Genomic DNA, 24,043 nt, shown 5'->3' with positions numbered 1-24,043 from the left:
TGCAACATCCTATGCATAACATTAAATGAGAAGCGATCAGGTTTATTTTAATAACTTTCACATTGTTCAAATTCAATGACCTGTCCCTACCTCAGAATCCTTAACTAAAAACTTTACTGTTAAACAGCTGTGGTTTGTCAAATGAGTATGCAGTGATCTATTATTCATTGTTGAATATATAGTGGGAAATTTTCCTATGCTACCAGAGATAGGTTGCCTTATAAATTTACTTTAAAAGAAACTTCTCTGCTTCATGTAAGGGGTATTACATAATCCCTTAAATTTTGCAGGGTATTACAGTCTATACATTCCAGTATTTTGGGCAGTTATGTAATGTGCATTGTAACATTGTTACTGATTCAGTATGTATGAAAATAATTTCAGTTTGGTTGTAGGGTCAAGCTTAAATAATACCCATAAGATGATGACACTGAGACAGTTTCTAGCCGTAATTCCCACTTCTCTTTGTTCTATGCTAATTGGATATAAAAAAGTATATGAATCTTTTTCCTGGTTTGAGAAAACAATCATTCAGTGCATACCTGTTATTTATAAATACGTAAGATTAATTGCAAAGATCATGTACCTATAAACGTGTTGTCTAACAGCAAATTTGTGCTTTACTGTCCAATGTGCTTTGCTTAAAAAGTACCAGTTGTGTGTATGTCCGCGTGTGTGTATGCTTTCTTTTGTCTTAGTAATTATTTTGACAGTGGCCATTAACAGAGTTTGCCTTGAGGGGCCCTGGAGGGTAAATGACTTGCATGAGGAGTGTTTTTCATCCCACAAGTTATGTTATCATTAAGGTCTGGCCTTCTGGTATGTTACCTTTCTGAGAAACTCCTCCATTCACTTTCTCTCCCAGTTGCACTATCTGAGGCTCTCAGTCCTAGACACCTATCTGTCAGCTACTAACGTTGCTGTTAAGCAAGACTGAATGCTTGCATTAAATTTTGAAAAAGTCTTTACTTTGTATAATCCTCTACTGCAGACATTTTGCTTTCAATGCAATATTTTATCAGGAGAAGTTTTTAACAAAGTAACTGTGTATGTGTATGCATTTATAGGCCCATAAGTCTGAGGTCCATTCCAGCCCTTGAAGTTAATGCATATGGGTGGTTTGACTGAGTAGAGGCATCAATATTGGGCTCATATATAGAAAACGTATATAGACAGTACTAATTCCATCTTGAACCGGACTTCCTTTGCATCCTCAATTTTATGGGCACAAAATATTGCACAGACAATTTAAGCATTTCAGTATCTGAGCATCAATTTTTACCCACAAGTGAGATACTTGGGGTTAAATTCAGCACTGACGTATATCTTGTTCAAGTCAACAAAAGGCAATGGGATAGCATCAGATGTAAATCAGAACTTAGTTTGTAGACATTCAAATTATATAAATTGTACCTCCATATACTTGTATCCTCAAATTGTGGGTGTATAAAGGGAAGTCAGGTTTGATTTTCTGACTCAGAATACAAAATATTGTCCATAGTTGAATACATACACTCAGGATCCAGATAATTAACTGTGTTTTCTGCAGTCTTCTTTTATAAAATATACTCAGAACTAGTAAACATTGTGAATGAAAGGTGTATGCCTATGGGGTGTAATCTCCCAACAATGCACATTTATGTCAAGTTTAGCAATGTCACAAGACTGGCCAAAATTTTCAAACTCGAATGCCTTAAGTTAGATTTCCAAATCCATAGTTAGCTTCCTACAAGAAAGCTTTTTTGCTCAGATTTTCAAAGGTGCTGAGCACCTGCCGCTCCTTTTGACTTTAGTGGGAGCTTGGCTGCTCAGCACTTCTAAAATCGCGGTCATTTATTTAGGAGCCTAATCATGGATTTAGGACCCCACCTGTCAGCACCCAGGTATGACAATATTTGTGTGTAAGTGGGATTTTCAAAGGCACTCTGCTGTCGTTGAAGTCAGGGGTTGAAGTTGCATGTGCCTCATGGCCTGTCTCTGGTTTGGGGAAGAGGAGTCTATCCCATCCCTGTCCTACATGCTGGTCTCTTGCATAAAGCCCTTTGCGCAGGGGACCAGAATTTCACTGAATTCTTTTGCTACTGAAGAATGTGCAGAAATTATCTGCGTCAGCTGGAACTGATATTCATAGAAGTTCAATATGGAATAAAGCTCTTGGGTCATGCAGTCCATCCTAGTGTCCTTGTAAAAACGTTTTCCTATCATAAAGAGTGTTACTCCAAAGTTGTATATGTTCAAAATATCCATGTGTATATTCTCAGGACAAAACACTATAAAACTTGTTCACTGGATATTCATGAGAGAATTTATATTACGCTGTCTTCTTTTCATTAAAATTTTGCATTGATGATGTATTTTTTGTGGGCTCTTAAAGGATCCATGCTTGAGATGTACTCTGAGTTTATCATAATATCTTCCCAAGAGAGAGATTTTGTTTATAAAACAAAAAGATAATGTGCCAAATCTGCAGGGCTTTAGAACCTCAGCATTTGAACCAATAGAAATCTTAAGGATTCTTCCCCCCCCCATGAAAATAGCTTCATTTATTTTAGTCTAAATATTCTTCAGCATAGTGGTGAACCTAAATACAACAACATGATACCAGAGCATGAATGTTAGAATCTGAAATGGACAAGTATACTTGAGTTGGATATAAACACACCATGAACTGAAAACTGATTTAAGTGCAGAGATTTTAAGAGCAGTTTAGAAGATTATCATTAAGGGAAGATATGGGGGAGGGATAGCTCAGTGGTTTGAGCATTGGCTTGCTAAACCCACAGTTGTGAGTTCAATCCTTGAGGGGGCTATTTAGGGATCTGGGGCAGAAATTGGGGATTGGTCCCCCTTTGAGTAGGGGATGGGACTAAATGACCTCTTGAGGTCCCTTTCAACCCTGATATTCTATGTGGCTAAATTTGAGGCATTGTTCTGAACAATCTCAACCAAGAACCCCAAAAAAGAAGCATAATAAACACTGAGTGTCCAGAGGAGGACCATAGAGCAATATATGAAGTCTGGTCTTAATTAATAGACCAGATCCTCAGCTAGTGTAAATCAGCATAACACCATGGACTTTCTGGAGATATGCTAGTTTACATCAGCTGAGGATCTGGCTCATTCCTTTAATTCCTGCAGCCACCTCAAAATCCTTTAATGATCTAGAAGAGGGATTCAAAATCTTTTTGATTCTTTCTCCTGTATAGAAAGGTTTCAGCCATCCAGTGTGGGAGAAGCAAGAATACTTTGCGACTTAGGTGTCCAGTCACACACTCTAAATAGTAAATGGTCAATGACGTATATTGAGCAAATATTTCACAAACAACCCCTGGGCTGCAATACAAGGTAATATTCACCACTGTGCAGAGGACCAGCACAAGACCTACGTACCACTACAGTGTACCCGAGAACAGTACATGGTCTTCATTTTGGCCTTCTTCACAGAGGTCAGTCTCACACAAAGTGTTTACTGAATAATATGCAATAAGTTGAATTACTAAAGTCTGTTCTCAGATGGTTAACAAATAGAAAATGGGTGAATTTTATCTATTCACAATTCTCCCTACAAATAGTTTGTCCAATTCTAGGCATAAGTTTACAATGTGATATGGCTGCCAAAAACGACAGTGCAGTTTTGGGCTCTGTAGAAAAATCATCATGTAAGAAAGCAGGGAAATCCTAGTCCTGGCTCTTTTGTGACACCATCTGGACCATTGTGGTCAGTTATGATAAAATGCAGGAAGCTTAGCAGAGCAACAAAAATTAAGTGCTGGAGGAAAGATTGCAAAAGTAGAATATATACAGCTTGAATAAGTGCAGATAAGATAGAACTCTACAAATATGAGGATATCAATTATCGGGGAGGAAGCAATATTATTAGGTAAGACAAGGAAAATGGAGACTGAGTATTTGTAAAAGCTTTCTGACAGTGAGACCTATCAATCTGTGAAATAATTTCCCAGGGGAAGTGGTGGAAGCCTCATTGCTTGGCAAAATTAAAATGTGCTGTAGGGCACTGTCCCGCACTGACAAGAAGATGGGCTAAATAACTTAATAGGGCTGTGCTTGCCTCTAATTTCAATGATTGTCCAAAGTGAGTGAAATGTAAAAGTAAACGGCCATAAACAGGGGAAGAAAATTAGATTTTTAAACTTTTCAGTGGTAATAACCTGAATTATTAGCAATACAGGACAAGAAAATTAGATAGGAGGCCCAATTTTGGCCTCAGATCCCCATGTGTAGCTCTCATTTAAATCGGTGAGAGAGAGACATCAGATCTGAATCAATCTTTGATTTTGCATTTTACAGTGTTACTTTAAAAGCACACTAGGATGTGTACATCCTTTAATGTTGTAAATTGTTTAACAGCTATAAGCAGGAAAATATTTCCTGGTAACCAGGCACACATCCTACTTTTTGTGTTATTTTTACCAACCAAAAAAGGGAACCGAATCTCCATGGATCCTTATTATCCAGTTTCTAATATGAAGGTATAAAATCCTTCACATTTTAGTTACGGGGAGACCAAAAAGATGATAATTTACCAAATGATCAGCCCATGTCTTTGTTGTAAATACCAACCCCTCCTCCACAGGTGCAGAGGTCTCTCTTACACAGGAACTGGTGAGATTCTGTTGCACAGAAGTTGGGCAAGTTTCAATTCGCTCCCATATATGATGTGCATCTCCTGTACTCTATGGAGCCCAGCTCCACGGGGGGCTATGTGGATCCAGTGGGATTTTTTCTCGGGGATTGTGTCCAGTGGCTGGAAGACCCTCCATAGGGTGCATAGAGGGCTGGATCTGAAATTCAATTTCACATGCAGTATTGAAAGTTTCTTTCAGATTAGGTGTAGTTCATACAGAAACCACAAGGACACCTCCCTTTAGACAAAAGGGGGAAGCTACTAATCCATGGCAGCAAGAGACACTGACGGCATACAAGCTTTGGCACTTCATCTGCAACACCATTTTGTTAGTGTTCTGGGTGACAAAATAGTGATGAGACAGAGCCAAAATCTAGAGCACCCCAAGCATTGGCAAAAAGCCCCAAAGTAGCTTTGCAAGGCGAAGCTTTATACCATAGAGATGATCTCTTTGATGGATGTCTACAGCTTCCCTAGGAGGGGAGTAAACCAGCGTGTTGTCCTGTGCATCATAGAGATGAACTAGGGTAAACTGCATGGGAGAATGAGAGACCTCATTCTGCTATATCTCCCTATGCCTGCACTAGCAGCTATGACCCAGTGCAGATATCCTGACTGGTTGAGCTGGGAATTTGTCCCTCTACCGTTAGAGTTTTTGCACATATTAAATTCCTTTTACTCCAAATCTGAACCTCATTGAATTAGATTCCTTTTAGATTTTAATTCTGAATGTGCAATCAGACTTGAGACAGATGAAAAGTCTCCTCTTAGCTACACGCACATACACACTGGTATGTTTTGTATTCCTATTATTTTTGTGCCATTCTTATTTTAAAGTCACCACTGATGCAAGGTAAACTCATAGCCCACAAACACCTAGTATTAACTTCAGGAAACAAATGTTAGATGTATGCCGAGTATCAGGATGAACTTGTTATCTTGTGCCTCTCTTTAGCTACAGAGGCTGAAGACTGGGATATGAAAAGGATCTTCAGTGTAACCTCACAAAGCATAATCAAAGCCATGTCAATATTGCAAGAGAGAAAAGTCAGAAGTCATTACATTTAGGTAACATGTTTGGCAATGATCTCTGCCTTTTCAATGATTAGTTGTTAGCTTTTGAATATTCATTTTGATAATAAACGTATACCTCTTGTGACAATGGCTAAGATGCATTCTTACTAAAAAGTTGTGGGCCAGATTCTTGTCTTAGTTGTGCTGATGTAACCAAGATACAAATTTGGCCCCAAATCTTCAGTACTAATTTTAAAAGTATCTGTATGGGTGGTGATAGTTCTGGAAAGGACACGTTTAGGAAAGAGGGAGTAACTGGAAAGCAATGATAATATCCTTGATAAGACCAGAAGACTTTAAACATCTGCTGTATGTTTCTAGAAAATGAAACAAAGAGTGAAAGGATTACACTTAAATTTTTTTTTCATTTTAATTTCCATCTGTACTTCCAATCCTTTAATTAGGCTTCTGAATTTTTACGTGTATTAAATGTGGAAAATTATTCTTTTGTTCTACAGAATGTACACAGAATTTCTTTCTAGTTGGTGGGATAACAAAGCACATCAAGCAATTATATATCAAAAATATTCTAAAGCCCAGTAATTATGTGTTTCTTTATAAAAGAATAGCATATTATTCTAGATGCTTGATAAGTTTTTTGGTCAATGAACCTTGTTAACATTAGTTAATTTCGAACTAATCTAAACACAGCTTCCACAAATTTCTTTACTAGATTGAATAATGAATGAAAACTTTTGAGATCTTGAATCTCAGTTGAATCATGTTAAAATCTAGCTGACCACATTACATTTTGCTCTTCTCTGTACAACTTGAAAAATCACCTCTCTCTGAAAATGCTGTACCTAGTGTATTTACAAATAATCCAAAGATGACTATAACTGAAAAAAAGTATGTGGTATTTTTCTCTTTTTCATGGGGATTGTTTGTTTGTAACTTTTTTTTAACATTGATGCATTTCCCAGCACGCTGAGCATTTATGTACATGGAAGATTGGGGCCTGTCACTGTTCCTTCTCATGGACGTAGGCCTCCTGGTATCAGGGCATGACATTGCATTAATCTGCACCTCTAGTATCCCCTTTGTCCACTTACTCTGCCCTACACCGGCTTGCCTTTTATCTTTGTGTCCTTTAGCCTAGCCTGCTCACTTCTCCAAAGTCCAGTGTAATAAGTTCCAATCAACCATAAACAGAAAGGTCCTTTTGGCCCTCCCCAGGTACAAGATTGCCAGCTTCCCTCTCAGTCCTCCCATCTGGACTTCCCTCACAAGAGCCTTTGTTGTCCCTCATGATTCTTTCCTTGCAGGAGAGTGCTGCCTTTTCTGCAGTTCCTCCCCTTACTGTGGTCCTTCAGTCTACTTATAATGTCCAGGTGTCCAGTGAATCCTCATCTAGCAGTGCCCTCTCTGGCCAGAAGGCAATCAGCCAAAGCACCCCACAGATGTTGAACATGCATTCTAATTGGCGCTTTTCTCCCTTCTCTAGCAGGTGATGGGGGAACCCGATCACAGGGCCATAATCAGATTCCTTGCTGAAAAGCCCCTTGTAAACTTCAGCTAGAATGGATAAAAGACCTTTATAAACATGTTTAAAGAAATGTTTTAAAACAAATTTCAGGCCTTGCTATTCAGTGAGTGCACTGTCAGTAACTGCAATGTTAAAAAATTTAGCCAGTTTAGAAAAATGTGATTTAAGAGTTGTTGTTTGATGAGAGACCAATTCATGAGCTAGCCACATCTAAGCATGCTTCCAATAAGCATCAATATCTGGATTTTTTTTAAAAAAAAATACAGTATTTATTTTGAGGGGGGACTTATATTTGCCCTTCTAATAGCTATTTACATGCATGTAAAAGTCCCTCTTTCTTTTTCCAGTTTTTTTAATCGAAGAAATTTTACATATCATATATACACAATAAAGACAAGTGGTCAAGCGAAACAGATACATGCATCATACAGGAAAGGTGTATACAAACCTCTGAAGTGCAAAATTAAATGCACTTTAACTATCTTAGTTAACTACGTACAAAAATATTAAAAACAGTTTTAGAGGTCAGTAGCATACAGAATGCAACGGAGGAAAAAAGAATGTGAAAACTTGTGAAATAACCTCAATTAACTTATTATAATGACAGCAATTTTTATTGTACATCTTTCTATTATTCCTCACAGCAAAAGAAAGTTCCTCTTTTTAACATTGCTGGGAGGGGCTGCTAAAGAGACATTTGTGAAATTCTGATCTAGTTTATGGGACTAACAGAATAGCCTTATGGAAGAAGGTGCAATCTATGCAAGTTATAGTATATTACAGCACAGGGAGGTAGAAGAGTTGAACTACACTTTATAGTTTGACATATTGTGATGTAAATGAATCATCTGCCTAGCACAATATGCTTTTTTTAGCCTTATACAAGAAATGTCTGGCTTTTTACTGTTCTATTAAAAGATTTCAGCATCCAAGCTACAATATATCCTGCACTAAAGTGAAGCAATTCACGGTGCCTTGTGTATTTTATGACTTTATAGGGCTCTCAAAACTTTTCTCAAGAATTTAGCATTTTGCGATGGCTTTTTTAAGGGATTAAGCAAAAAATGATTCCGTTAGCTGAATGGCCATGTTGCCACTTGTTCCTTCAAATGAGAATGAATCTCAGCTTGTAGTCTCTAGAAGCGAGTCATTTGTGTGCACGCTAATATTCATCATATTTCAGGATAAATACTGTAGATACTCAAGCAGCTGAGATTTAAAATTCTAAATCTAGCGACAAAAGGCACTGTATGCTGGAGTGCCATGGACGTGAACTTCTAAGGTAGGGCTCTCCCCTGCCCTCAGTGAGGCTCAATGGCTAAAGAAATGCTCATGGCAAAGAGCCCCATCTCATGTGTGACATACTGAGGTATTTGGTCTCTCCATCCTCTCAGTCTGATGGCCATTTATGACTCTATATTAATAAATACAGCAAGTTCCAACTTTGCCTAAAGTTTGAAGAAACTGGAACAGTCTCTGAGACCTATTGAATGGCAGACAATAGCAAAGCTGATTGGGAGTAGCTCCTGCCTGTTGAAACCATGCAGTTTGAACCACCGTGGGAGAGTGGCCCCAAATAGCTCCTCCGTGATAAGGTACATCCAAGACCCCAGTCCTGCAAAGAGTTTTGTACATGAGTAGCTTTACTTACATGTCTTTACAGGATTGGGGCTTGAGGTGGAGATGGTGTGTGAAACAGAAGGCCCCATGAAAGTGGTTGCTTTTCAGTTTGTATATTTTCTTAGGTGTGGGTCTCCTGAAGAGCGGAAGAAGAAAGGAGAAATGTTTAGAAAGTTCAGCTACTAATGCTAAACTTATTTGAAGTTCAGTATGTTGAAGGAAAACTGCTTTGAATTTTTACCACTGCTTTAGAGGGGTACAGAAAAATTCATTCTAAAAGAAGCATTTTCAACTATGAAACCCTGAAAATGTTTCAAAATCTCCATTAATATGAATTGGATAGATGTGGAATCCCTGGGGATGCCTTTTATGAGAACTGCAACAGGAAATGCAGCCTGATAGCATTACATGCATACAGGAGGGCTAGCATTGGAGTGAGAGACCGGGAACAAGAGATTTCCATAACTCTTTGTAAGTAAGATCTCCCATTTTTCTGGTTTGGAGGGAAAAGGATGTTTGTTTTATGATTTGGTGTTAAAGAAGCCACACACACACACCCCCCCAAAAAAATCAGAACATACTTTAAAAGAGCTGCAGAAATTTCTTAAATCTCATCCTGTTTCCTGTGTCTCTTGCTGCAGCTCTTAATGTCCTGTTTTGGTGCACATCATTGGGATGACTGTTTTTCTTCTTCATTATTTCATATTAACATTTTTTGTTTTAATATATATACCCTGTATTTACTGTACAAGGTGCTTTAAAAATAGAGTAATTCAGACATGTTTTAGATTAGATCCAGTCACTATGAAGTGTGTTATATTCCAGTGCACTTTCTGATGCATGAATTCCTTCACGTTAACTCCTCCTTAATAAATATTTCATTTATGTAGAAAGTATATTCAGGACACTAAGTGCTGTACTGAGAATAAGAAAGATAAGAAATACTTGATTGTACAAATGCTGTACTCTGTAGCAATCCCTGTGGAGATTTAACCAGGACCTCAAAGTTGTGTGTTCACTTCCTGCACAAGATGGGTCTGTAAGGAGGGAAGTGTGTATTCCAGGAAACACAGCTACATTGGCCTGTTGCATATGAGCATCTGAATACTAATTTGGATTTGTATTATAGATGACCCCAGTGAAAGCAAAGTAGTACACCCGTTAAACCATGCAACAGGTTGCTAATCTATCTGCACTTTGTGTTTCATCTATAACCTTTCAAGAATTTCTTTTATATTACCTAATATTAAACATGCCTACCCGATGGATTGAATACATGGAATAAACAAAATGCAGCCATTCTATTAATGAGGATTTGTAGTACTTATTCTGAACTGCAGTGTTGCTACTGAGAATGGGATGACAGATTTCTTTTGCCGCTGGGAGAGTACATCCACCATGTGGATACTGCTAAATAATCCCTGCTAGGGATAACTTTTAGCCCTGGATCTTAAAGATGCTCTGTTGAGCAAATATGTTGTTTATACGATGCAATAGATTGCACTATATGTCATTAACTTTCACCTAGAACTGGGTGAAAAGTTTTAGCTGAAACTTTTTTTTTCCAAAAGATGCAATTACCGTGACACTGAAACTATTCTTGAATTCACTTTAGTTTCACTGAATTGTTGTGGTTAAAATAAAAAAAAAAATCCAAAAAACCCCAATGTTTTGTTTTGACATTTTAAAAATAAAATATTTCAATTTGGTTTGAAATAAATTTTCATTTTAAAATTTCCTTTAATTATATAAAACAATCAAAAATATTTTTAAATGGTCTAAACTAAATGTTTTATTTGCCCTAAATGATCAGGGAATGGAACTTTTATCTCTCTGTGCCCATTTCTCTTTTTAAACTCTGCTGGAAAATGGATTTAAAGCTGTATGTAAGGATAGCATAATTTTCTAATGGATAACAGCAATTTATTTTAATGGTGTATTCAAGTTATTTATTTGACATACATCTAGGGACAGCACTAGCAGTTCTACTGCTGCTCACCAACCAGCCCCAAACCACCCACAAAAGTGTTGCTGAATATTTTGCTGCCCATAATATTCTGCTGCTCTAGAGGGTGAGCTGTAATGCCAGTTCATAGCAGCAGCCCTGTTGATTTTCACAGCTCAGGTGGTAACTGGGCTGTCCACCTGGCTAAATCTATATGTGTATTCATATGTGATCTATATGCGTTATCCATATGTATTTTATACTTCATTAAAAAGTCTGTATGAATATATACATTTAGTGTGCATGCTCCAGATGTTGCTTGTTACCAATAAACCCGTTTTGTTAATTTCCAGGCTATCCGATGCACTCTGGTGAACTGTAGTTGTCTGTGTTTCAAACCAGGAAAAATAAACCAACGACAATGTGACCAGTGCCGACATGGATGGGTAGTGCATGGTAATATTGCTTTTGTAAATCTATCTATCTAGGTTCTTGTATGGCCCTTCTCAACACACTATCTCAGCTCTTGGATTTTTTAATATACATCACACTCAGTTGTGTATAACTCTTGCCATTCATGTCTTTTCTACTTTGTTTTAATTTTATTTTCAGCCCTAAGTAAATTAAGGATTCCCAACCTGTATCCAACAAGCCAGGTAGAGATAGTACAATCCAATGTGGTCTTCGATATCAGTAGCCTCATGCTGTATGGAACCCAAGCCATTCCTGTCCGCCTTAAAATCCTGCTAGATCGTCTCTTCAGTGTCCTGAAGCAAGAAGAGGTGATACAGATTCTCCATGCACTGGATTGGACACTGCAGGATTATATACGTGGATATGTGCTACAGGTATTGTAGTGAAAGCCTAGTCAATACCGAAAAAATAGTTGACCAAAGTAATAATTTAAAATGTCTTCCATTTGAATCTTGGTATCTGTGGATCATATTGAGCCATCTATTTTTAATTGAATTCAGTGAAGAATTCTGCTTAAAAAGTTGATCAGAGGAGATGACTTAAAGTCAGCTATACACTTGTAAAAATGATGTGGCCCTGACTCAGTTTTTATTTAGTTTTTACTCAGATAAATATCTATTGACATTGACCAGCCTAAGGGGAAAGAAGTCAATAGCAGTCTGTCTAAGTAAAGGCCTAAGAAATTGACCCAAAATTTTGTTTAACAATTTATTTTATTTTATTTTTGTATGGTGGGATAATACATTTAAAGTTAACCTGTCAACATCTAAACACCATGGCCTATATTCATCTCCAATGTAACTCCACTGACTTCAGTGGATCTACACCAAAGATGAATCTGGCCCTATGTGCTTACACAGATGCTACTAGCTGGAAATTACCTTTTATGTAAAGTAGCATTATGATCTTATATTATGACACAAATCAATATTTAATGGTCTTGATAATCTTACTTTTTAGTGTTAGGATTAAAAATATGGAATCAATTACCTTGAACCTCTATCAGATAAAAAATTTATGATGTTACGTTCATCATCTTAGAAACTCTTACATGCACTGTGAAAAATCTCAGTAGGCCATCAAATACATGTTCTGTGATAAAATATTTATTGTAGTTATTGGGAAAAGTTAGGCATAGCTAGAGTTTGAAAGAACTCCAACACTCTAGTGTAATTACAGCTATGCTCTGTGAACACTGGTGATAGATCAATACAGGTTCATTTGTTCTCTGATCTTAGTTGCTTGGAAGATTATTAAACTTGCAGTGAAAGAATACTTGACTTAAATGTGGAGCTAAACATTGGTCTGATTGCTCCATCTCTGCTCTTTGTACTTGCATGTTGTTAATTGTTCAGATTATACGTGTCTTAATTTTTGTGAAAAAAATTTACAAAATAGCTTGTTAGACAGTATTACTATTAGTTCAGAAAGAAATAAGATCACCACCGTGTTGAAACTCAAAAGACAATATCAAAATTGCCATCAAACTGTCTGTAAGTAGAGTAATTTTACAGACTTGCTGGAGAAGGATTTCTGAGAAAGGGGATTCTGAAATATGTTTAAATGAATGCATCGCTCTTTTAAATATGTTCTCTTTTAGGATGCTTCAGGAAAGGTGCTGGATCACTGGAGCATAATGACTAATGAAGAAGAACTGGCTACTTTGCAGCAGTTTCTTCGCTTTGGAGAGACTAAATCTATTGTAGAGCTAATGGCAATTCAAGAGAAAGAAGGTCAGTCAATTATAATACCTACAACAACGACTAATTTGGATATTAGGGCATTTATAGAAAGTTGCAATCAGAGAAATTCTAGTCTTTCTTCTTCCATGGACAAAATGAGCCCTGCCAACATTCATCACTTTGAGAACATCGTAAATAATATGGCTTTCATGCTGCCTTTTCAGTTTTTCAGTCCAGTGCCTCCACCTTTGATAGGTTCACCACCAGAAAGACGTTTGCTTGAGCAAGGTCAAGATCACAGCAATGAAACTAAACAAGATGTTCCGATACCATTTTCTGAAAGCAGCTTCTTGACTTCCAGTTCTACTTCATTTCAAGTTGAAAATGAGAGGAGCATGAACAGCCCAGATGTCACTACTAAAACAGAGGACGATGCCCCTTTAAGTGATTCTAGCTCACATCATATAGTAACAAAGCTTGAAAGGACACAGTTATCTCCAGAAAATAAAATGAAATCTGTTGAAAAAAATAACATTGGGCCAAGAAAAGGGCGCGTTTTCTGCACGGCCTGTGAAAAGACATTTTATGACAAAGGAACTCTGAAGATCCACTATAATGCTGTTCATCTGAAGATCAAACACAAATGCACAATTGAAGGCTGCAATATGGTGTTTAGTTCTTTGCGAAGTCGAAATCGTCATAGCGCAAACCCCAACCCAAGACTCCATATGCCAATGAACAGAAACAACAGAGATAAAGACCTGAGGAATAGTTTGACTATCTCTGGACCTGAAGAAAATAAAAAGACAGACTTTACCATTTTAACCCCAGATAGTAGACCTATTACCAACTATGTCAGCTCTTGCACAGATTCAAAGGTGCAATCCAGTTTTCCCAGTATTGGACAGAATGGTGTTCTCTTTCCAAACTTAAAAACTGTTCAGCCAGTTCTTCCTTTTTATCGCAGTCCAGTCACGCCAGCTGAGCTTGCTAATACCCCAGGCATACTCCCTTCTCTACCTCTCATTTCTTCATCAATACCTGAACAGCTGGTTGCTAATGGATTGCAATTTGATGCCCTACCCAAGAAAAAATCTCGTAAATCGAGCATGCCCATCAAAATAGAGAAAGAAGCTGTTGAGACAACTAATGAAAATAGCAACCTTGCCAGCTCGGAAGATGATACACCCCTGCAGGTGGTAAGCGATGGAGAGCTGGAGACCTGTGAGCATAGGATTGAAAAGCAGATGAGTGACAGGGTGGAAAAGCACCCCATTTCAGGTAATTCATGGAAATCTCTCTCTGGGGTAAAGGGTCCAAAATATTTTGATTCTGTCATTGAGCCAAATAACACATACATCAAGGAAACCTCTGAGAATGAATTAGATCACTCTAAGAGAGAGGTTATGCCAGAAGAAAACCAAGCATTAAAAATAGCTTCTCGTGAAATCATGTATGAAGATCCAGAACAACACCACAGTGATGTTATAAAACCAGTGACTACATCCTCTCTTTATATTAAAGAGCAGTCAAAGCACCGGATTCCTAATAATGATTGCACTGAATTGCACCACCACTTGCTAACTGGGGGCCTTTTCAGTGCTTTGTCAAACAGAGGTGCTGCTATTCCTTGTTTAGAAGACTCTAAAGATATGGATCATATCAGTCAACATGCACTAGGGATTCAGAAGGCAGAGAGCCGCTTTCATTGTGACATCTGTAAGAAGATCTTTAAAAACCCTTACAGTGTAAAAATGCATTATAAAAATGTTCATCTGAAAGAAATGCATATTTGCACAGTTGAGGGTTGTAATGCTGCTTTCCCTTCTCGTAGAAGTCGAGACAGGTAAGAAAATTACAAACAAAATTATATTTATTTTACATTCACAATGGGGGCCTAATTTGAAATGTAAATAAGTGTTTGAGGAATATGGAGCTGCAAAGATTTTCTGTGTATCCACCTATAACAGGTATGATAACTTATCAGAATGTTCATAAAATGAAAATCCATTGAAAGAAACATTTTCTTTCCATTAGACTACAAGGTTTTAAATAAAGCCTTGAAAATTTCATAACTGATAAAGATTGCAATAGTTGAAAGAATACTTTAAAATATCAATAAAAAGGCATAAGGTGTGACTTCAACACTTTTCCAGCATATGCACATGTGGGTTCGTGAGTTTAAAATGTACTTGTGTGTATCTTAATGTTTTTTTTTAAATACAAAAACTATGGGGCAAGTTCATAATAGCTTCACTCCATTTTCATTCTTTCCTTGCTTTATGCAAGTAAAGTCCCACTGAAGGATTTTAAACCAAGTGGAGAGGAAAAAAAGATAAGGACAACAGGATTTTTCCCTTGAGTTACTGCAAAGTTAATATTGCACAGTACAAGATCAGCATATGCAAACATTAAAGGTGAACATGCAGCATTAACTACCCCTTGTGTGTGTATGTGTCATGATACTGTCTTTAATAACAAGATCATATAATACTTCATAGATAATGAAATACCATGGGCCCAAGTTACTGCTGGTACTTCTGTTTTATGCCACTGTAAATCCATTGATTTCACTGATTTCAGGTCTGATATGCGTAAGTTAATAGAGAAACAAGAATTGAAAATGCTCCATATGTGCAACTTTACTGTTGAAACCCTCAATTTTGTATATTTTATTGGGAAATGGTGGTAACATTGTTAAAGATTATGAAATTGACTCATTGCATTGGTTCCACTGTGTAACACCATTGTAACTCAGACTGCAGGCCCTGGTTGTAGAAAATCTGCCTGGATGGAGCTCATAGTGACACAGGGTACCAGGACTCCATATTCTGCTGGGAGACCTGAAGCCAGTCGATGCAGTCCAGGAAGTGGGCAGAGACATTCAGGGAGAGGTGTGGCCATTACAGCCAGGAGATGCACTGAATTAATCTGCTGCTGGCAGGGCTTCTGTGATGTCCTGACTAGAAATGAAATCTACTCCCCAGTGGCAGAGTCCCAAGGGAGGGCAGTGACAGGGCTGCTTCCTCTCTTTTCCCTACAGTGAATTCCCTTCCAGTGTAGCTGTGACAACAGGTGGGTGAATGAAGCCCCATGCTGCAGTTCATACACCTGTACTGCAAATGCCTTTCCACACCACTATGTTGTTGTAACTTTAATTCTGCTACCCTCAAGCACCTAGTTTAAAAAGAGAAACAAAATGATCCCACAAGAAAGTTCCTGAACTCTACATAGGACAAGAATTAACAGCAATTCTGTTCTAGCCTAGACCAGGAATGTTATAGTTACGGGGCAGAAAGTTTTCAGTGATAACCCCCTGATTTCATGTGCTGATAATGTTCTGAATAATCCATCGTTTGGATGAAACTGTCTGTTGAAAGAAATTTTTTTTCTTGTTAAAGTCTGGATGATACCCTTGCAGCCATTTTTGGAGTTAGATAAGGGTAGAAGTTTAAAAAAAAAACCCTCTTCTTTACATATCAAAAATGGCTGAGGTCTGGAAGTTAGCTATCAGAGATGAGCAACAACTACCCGTGTGTGAAGAAAATTGGTTTAGCTTGAGCAAAGTGATCTCTGTTTGAAAATTGTATTGTGGATACAGTAAAACATTCTGTTGAGTGCAGAAGTGAGCTCTGCAGGGAGACACACCGGACAGATGGGTGCAGCTGCAGCAGGACACATGTTTCATGGTATCAGGCAGCAGTCGTCAGTGACTTGAGCCCTCTATTTTCTGGCTATAGAGCAGGTCCAGGGGCCAGTCTCTTTCACTTCTTTGTCTTGGGGGAGAGAGAGGTTCAAAATCCACTGTCTGGCTCATCCAACCTCACCCAATCCACTCCTTGATATCTGAGTCCTGCTAGAAGAGGTTAACTAGTCTCTTCACTAACCCATCTCGGCCAGCATTAGGTCTAGTATGTGAGTGAAGCATGAAGTAGCCACACCACAGGAGAGTATCTGGGCTGATGACTTCCATGGAGTTATTCTTGATTCACACAGGTACAAGTGAGATCTGAGGCAAGCCAAATACCTGTACAGATGCTTGAATTTTCTCCTTTAATCTTATAGTGGCACTTGATTAAACATACACAGTTCACGCAGACTACCAAATATTGGTTACTATTTCTTAGTTAATAGTTTTCAAACAACTGATGTTAGGTATTGATGACAAAATCATTTTTGCTAAGCTTCTCTTTGTTCTTCTAGACATAGTTCAAATTTAAATCTTCATCATAAGCTTCTGACCAAAGATACACTGGAATTCAAGGACAACTATTTCAATGCAACATACCTCTTGAAAGACATGGCTAAGGAGGTTTGTCAAGATGTGTCTCTAAAACAACATGTTGGACAGACTTCTGTTATCTTCAAAGGAATGAACAGAACAGGCAGCTTGGTTTTTCCACTGAGCAAAATCAGAGAACCGTGTTCTGAGAATTATGGATATGATCCAGTGAATGATGGTGTTGTTCTGGATTTAAGCACTACTTCCAGCATTAAGTCTGAGAGCAGTGCACGTTCCTCTTGGGATTCTGATGGAGGAAGCGAAGAATGCATCATGCCTTTGGATGACAGTGATGAAAGCTGTGAAGGACCAAGCCTAATACCCAATGAAGAGCTCTACCCGGACTGTACTGTAATTGAGAAGGCTAATCAAAGCTTTACAAATTTACCTTCCAGTTTGCCAATAACTTGTCATATATGCCAAAAAAATTACAGTAATAAAGGAACCTTCAGGGCCCATTACAAAACTGTGCATCTCCGCCAGCTCCACAAATGTAAAGTCCCAGGTTGCAATACAATGTTTTCATCTGTTCGCAGTCGAAACAGGCATAGTCAGAATCCCAACCTGCACAGAAGTCTAACCAGATCACCAAATAGCCTCCAGTAACAACATACTAATCCCAATTGACTTTTTGCTAAGCGTAAATCATTTCAGATAAGAAAGAGTTAGAATGATTTTTAAACAAAACAAAAAAAACAACCTCATTTGATGCTGGGCCCATTTAACATACGGGGTCAAATTCTCTCTCACTTATATGGATGCTCTCCCACAGCTTCACTGAGCAAAATGTGGTGCCATCATTTTTAAACCATTATTTTGTTTGACATTAAATAATAGAAACTTCTTTAAGGAAAAGAAAGCAGTACTGGCATTGGGATGAATGTGGCACCATTAACTGAAGTCTTTTTGACAGTTTGCAAAGTATTATTCACTTACAGTACGAAGTTCAAAGGAGAAACCTCCATCCTATTGGATCCTGTTATGTTTACATGTTAAATGGGAGTAGTATTCTAGGGTGTCAATAAAGATGGGGGGAGTACTTTGGTTGGGTTGGGACTTTGGGGACTGTCATTTTATTCCTGAGGCCATTGTCAGAGGCTCACTTGCAGTATTAAATATATTATGGTGTTTTCAGTTTAGTTTTCACTGCATTTCAAAAGTCAAAATACAAATTTAGGAAATGTAGGATGAGATGCAAATTCTCTACAATTTCTGCAGTCCTTACTCCTTGATTTCAATGGGAATTTTACTTGGATAAAGACTGCAGGATTCTGGCCTTTGAGACTAGACCAGAACTAGATTTAAAACAGGAAATATTTCTTGCCATGCAAGAGGGTCTCTTCATTAAATCTGAGAGATCATGACATGTATCAGCAGAAGAAAGCTAAGCATGTTGGTTCCAGAACCACAGCAAACATCCTGGAAATAGAAAAAAGTAAGTCCTATATTTTTATTGCATTTTTTACCTCTACTTTCACGAAAAGTGGAATATTCGGGGAGGGGAGGAAATCCCCCAAATTATTCATAATTTTAAAGGTATAGTTTCAAACCTGTGGGAGCTATGGAAAAAGGAACAGTTTAAAAAAAACCTACAGTAGGTGTCCTTCATGATTTGTTGATTTTCCTCATCCATGGGAAGAACACACTGATCTGTGTAACAATAAGAAAAAGAGTGCATTTATTCTGATTCACACACTTTTCTTGATACTAGAACCTTGCTTGAGATCTATTAAAATGTTTAATATCCTTGTACCTGTCACTGTAATTAACAGTATTCTGCATTATGTTCTATGCACTTAAAAAAAGACTGGTTTGCATTGTATTTAAAAAAAAACACTTCGATAATATTTAATTTGTAGTTATGTCATACCAATGCTGTGTGTGTATATGTGGTGCAACAGTGTGCTTGACTGAATCATTTTTCAATAACAGAAAGAAATGCTAAAGCTGGCTTTATAAAACCATTTTTTTAAAAAGTTTAGTAAACTTTTACATTTTGAATCAAGTGTTCATGAGTTGTAGTGGGCAAGCATGATAATGACCGCACAATTTGTACATATTATACCAAAGTGCTTAGAGTATTTGTGGTTCCTAGAACTAGTCTGGGTTTCCAGTGTAACTGGATCTTCATCTTTATGCATCTTTGTGACTGAACAAGATTAGACTGAATTTCTGATTTAGGTTTTAGGAAGACTAGTACAAAGCTATTGCCATATGTCTTGATGTTTAACTTATTCTAAAATATACTACAGTATTGTAACCATTTTATATTGTATAAAGGAAGCTAAAGTGGACTAAATATTTCATTAATTCTTTTGAAAATCTGGTTGTGTGTGTGCACAAGAAAAAACTATTACATTTGCAGTGTTGTAAATTTTTGTGCTTACTAGAAATGGGTTTCATATGTTGTGTACAGTAATTTTATTTTATTTCTACAGTAGGTCTCTGTGGTATTGAAACACTAAAACAATTTGGGCTTGAAGCGGTTAGAAATGTTGTTAGGCTAAGACCAGATTGTGTCCTCACTTTTTAAGCAGGAATTAATATTGATGGGGATTTTAGCTTAAAAACCAATGGTATAATCTTGGATGCTACAAGGTCTTCTGGTGGCACAAGCAAATGACTTGTTACCAACGATTTGGTGTGCTTTTTACATATATATGTGCTGGCTTAATCATTAAGGGTCTGTTTGAAACCAAGTGTGATGTAAACAAATACTGTAATGCCCAGTTATTTCGTTTTTCACTGTTTCCAAAACGGTAACACAATTTGTATACCCTACAAATTTTGTATGTGTTAATAAAAACATATGATGATGTCTTTGATTCAAAGCAAAGAGGTTTCTATAACTGGTTTCAGAGTAGCAGCCGTGTTAGTCTGTATTCGCAAAAAGAAAAGGAGTACCCGTGGCACCTTAGAGACTAACAAATTTATTAGAGCATCCGATGAAGTGAGATGTAGCTCACGAAAGCTTATGCTCTAATAAATTTGTTAGTCTCTAAGGTGCCACGGGTACTCCTTTTCTTTTTTCTATAACTGGAAAATTATCATTCTGCCACTTTATTTTTAAATAATCCTTTAAGCACATTCTCTCTACTAAAAGAACCTTGGTTTGACAGTTGTAGTAACTGCTGCCACAAAAAGGAAGCATAATTACTTTAACAAGCTATTATAAATAAGGAGGTAATTGTTACCAGATCATGTATTGATTCTTCACCCTGTAATGTGCAGTTCATTTAAATATTGTTGCACACAGTACGCAGAGGTAAATCACTCAGCATTGAATATTGATTAAGTTAAATATTCTGGCCTTTCCTGGGGAAAGTTTTTAATCTTTCTTGAGACTTTGCTGTTTACTCTCACAGTTTTGACAAGATGCAAGATCCCCTAAGATTCTTAAACTCACTTAGTCTCCATACTGCTAGCCTTGGGGGCATGGATCAGCGTTCATGTTGCACTCCCTGTCAGTACCCAGTGGGGGAAGCTAATGATCCAACCCATAGACCAACTTCGGTGATAAATCCTGGTCACGTGCCACCTGCAGCGCATTGGACCTGTGCTGAGAAGACTGCCTTCCTTTAGTTTTAGAAATATATGGTGTTTAGAACTGCCTGCATCCCCTATCCAGCACGGAAGTCAGGGAAATAACATCATGGCAGAGCAATCGCCCTGGTACTTTTGGGGCATGTTACACAGATGCATAAAAGTTATATATTGATATTGCTCTTTTGGGGTCTGACCCAAGAGTAACCCTGCAGTCAATGAAAATCCTTCCATTGAACTAGGGCTCAATCAATCCTGCAAATATTTACAAACATGCTTAAATGTATGCACAGTAGTCCCCTTGATTTTAATGAGACTGCTCATGGGAAAAGATAAGCGTGTTGTAAACATTTGCAGGATCAAGGCCTTACATGGGAATTGAAATGGGCCTGTACATGCTAGCCCTAATAAAACAAATATTACTTCCTCTGTATCTGTTTCCACTGTGCGCTGCCTTTGATTTGTTTATTTAAACTGGATCCTGTCACTACTTTGGGATTCCCAAGGAGGTAGCATTCAGGAAAACTACAGTATAGCCAAGCTTTAAGTTTGAACAGCTTATCTGCTCAGAGGACAGGGTTGTTGGTTGTTGTTTTATTTGGTGGCGGGGGGGGGGGGGGTAAATAGTTTCTGATGTCTAGTAGGTGTAGTTGTGACAAAGTGTGCACTCTAATATACACAGGAGTACATTGCAAAAGCCCTTTCTGGAGTAAGAGGGCCTGATCCCCTGCTGGTATAGATTGGTGTAGTTCAACTGAAGTTACACCAAGGATTCAGCCCAATCGTACTACTTTATGTACTATGACAAGAACTGCAGCAAACCTCAGGCCACTGTGGTGGATTTATCTTTCCTGAGTCTTCAATGCAGTTACAGTGATGTAAAACTGGTGGCATGGTGTGGAGTGGAGAAGCAGGCCCTGACAATATCTGTCAGCAGGGGCATACCCAGAACTTTCCTAAGGAGGAGGCCCAGATCCAGGGGTGCTGGAACAATGTGTTGGGAATGGTGCTGAGAACAATGGGGGAAGGGTGCTGAGAGCCATTGAACCAAACTGTAAGCCCTGTATATGATGGAAACCACTTCAAGACAGGGGATTTGGCATCACCCCGGCACACCTAGTTCCAGCACCTATGCCCAGATTACCTGCTAAATAGCAGAAGTGTATGGGGAGATTAGTCGCAGCTGAAGAGGTGACCTGGGGATAGTAGGGGAGCTGAAAGGAAAATAAGTGCAGTGGAGGAGCTAGGTCCTCTGCCTCCCCCCATTATGCCCCGCCTATTAGCCTCCTTGCATTGATGTAAGAGCCTAAAAAAACAGTTTAAAATTGCAACAGCAGGGCCATGTAAATGTACTAAGAGACCTTCAAAATCTGGGTTGGTTCACAGTTAACTCCTGTCCCACCAGTAGGAATGGCCTGAATTGCAAAATTAGTTTCAATGCAGCCTACCCCCATTTGAGATGCACACATTCAGGGTTGTAATTTGATCTATTAAAGAGGGAAGCAACTGTTTGCAACAATCAAATGTGGGTTTGGGTCTGAAAATCGGAGAGAAGCCAACAGTTTAAGAGAGGAAGGGTGGCTGGATCAAAGAGTCTGAGAAAAGTAAGACAAAGGTTATGTTTGGAGGCGTACTAGGGGAAGAGTCCGTTTGGGAGGGAGAGTTCGCAGGTAAGATTATGGAGGTTGGGGGATGGGGCAGTGATGTAAAGTGTGGTGACTTTCAGTTCCGTGATTCCTGGCTTTAGTCCTTGAAGATACTGTAAACTCTTTCAAATGGTCCATTGTTGCACTCAGGTTTCTCTAACCTAATGGCAGTCCAATGGCAGATTTTGGCTTTTAATTCTTCTTTTGCCATTTCTTTTGGCATATCTTAGATTAGTAGATTTGCTAACTTGCAGAAGTGCCTTTAAAAACCCATGTTTGTTGAGCTCTAAGCGTATCAGCCCAATAAAGTCCTTACAAGTTTCATGTTTGTTCTTTAAAGCCGATGGCTTGTTTAAAAAATCTGTATTCCTGACTGGCAATGCCGATTCAGTAAGAATCTTAGCTAACTAATTCTGCATCAATTTACAGCCCTGGAGATGCACACAGACAGGTGAGAATTGGTTACATTGTGCCTCAGTAGACAGACTGTGATCTGAATGATACCGCTTTCTGAAGAAGCATGTATGCTCTTCAGCTGCTGCAGGTAGCTACATAGGTGCATGTCACTTGCATAGTACTTGATCCTGTCCCCAGAGCTGGCCCTAAGTGTTTTATTGCAAAGGGCACAGGGGAAGGGGGAACAATATAGCTCTTCCCAAGATGTTGATTTGGCACCAATGGCTGCCACCCAGATCGCTGGCTCTGCCTGCCCCCCACTGATACATTAATAACAAAATACTGGCTTCAGTGGGAGCAGGTTGGTCCATATTATGCCATTAATATCCTTCCTTTAGCTTCTCATTTGTAATAAATTAAGTCCCAATCCTGCTTCCACTCACATCATGTCAAATGGGAGCAAGGTCCTTAGATGGGAACTCTTAAATGTTAGGTCAGTTATCTCCTCATTTTATGGCTTCTACTTTTGTCTCCTGTGTAGTTTCTGTTACTATTGCTCCCAGCCCTCATTATCATCCTTTATTTTTAACTTCACAAATGTAGGTACATTTTTGGAATGTCCAATTGAGCAACAGTCCAATGGCTGTACAAAGGGTCAGGGCGGGGATACAGCATTGAGTCACAACTCTGAGTAAGTAATTGCATGTTTGTACATTGCCTGAGCAGGAAACTCAGGAGGCATTGTGCTTTAGGGAGAACTCCTCAGGGGAGTGGGAGGAGGGAGTAAATTACTTCAGGCCGAATCCAAAGTACATTTAAGTCAATGGGAGTCTTTGACTTAGTGAGCTATGGAGGCCTTACATCCTTTTAGGGGTGGACCATGCTTCCTCCCCTTACCTCAACATCTAGTCAGCCATATCCCTTCCAAATCACTTCCGGGCTTTTGTTCTCCCTCCTGTGCTCAGAGTCACAATCCAGGTAACAGTAATGCTACCATGTTGGGGGGTGGGAGACTTAGCCCCCCTCCCCCACTTCTCTATGCAACCACTTTGGATCCGTGTACAAGCTAGTCCAAACTAATTAACTAACCCACAAAATTGCTGGGCAGTAGGTATTAGCCTAACTTTCCATACAAGACAGAGGTTCATAAGCTGTACCTGGAGTATGGTATGGCTAAGTGACTACGAAACAGTCCACATTGTACACCGTCACTTCCTGTGGGTTAGTAAAACTCTGCTTAGCGTTCTGGC

At 38.5% G+C, this 24,043-nt stretch overlaps 1 protein-coding gene across 1 annotated transcript in view; it reads left to right on the top strand.

The window, feature by feature from the left end:
• The window catches only part of BNC1 (basonuclin 1), a 100,857-nt gene extending 80,821 nt beyond the window's left edge, over nt 1–20,036 (top strand). Inside the window, exons 2-5 of the mRNA XM_038419393.2 lie at nt 11,124–11,226; nt 11,383–11,618; nt 12,845–14,772; nt 17,130–20,036. Coding sequence (XP_038275321.1) covers nt 11,124–11,226; nt 11,383–11,618; nt 12,845–14,772; nt 17,130–17,814 — 2,952 coding nt within the window. The 3' untranslated portion in view covers nt 17,815–20,036. The remainder of the gene's footprint in view (nt 1–11,123; nt 11,227–11,382; nt 11,619–12,844; nt 14,773–17,129) is intronic.
• Nucleotides 20,037–24,043: the final 4,007 nt, after the last annotated feature.

Source organism: Dermochelys coriacea, chromosome 10 (genome assembly GCF_009764565.3).
Source record: "Dermochelys coriacea isolate rDerCor1 chromosome 10, rDerCor1.pri.v4, whole genome shotgun sequence".
Classification (NCBI taxonomy): domain Eukaryota; kingdom Metazoa; phylum Chordata; order Testudines; family Dermochelyidae; genus Dermochelys; species Dermochelys coriacea.
The sequence above is the reverse complement of the archived record's forward strand: the minus strand, read 5'-3'. Positions and strand labels throughout refer to the sequence as shown.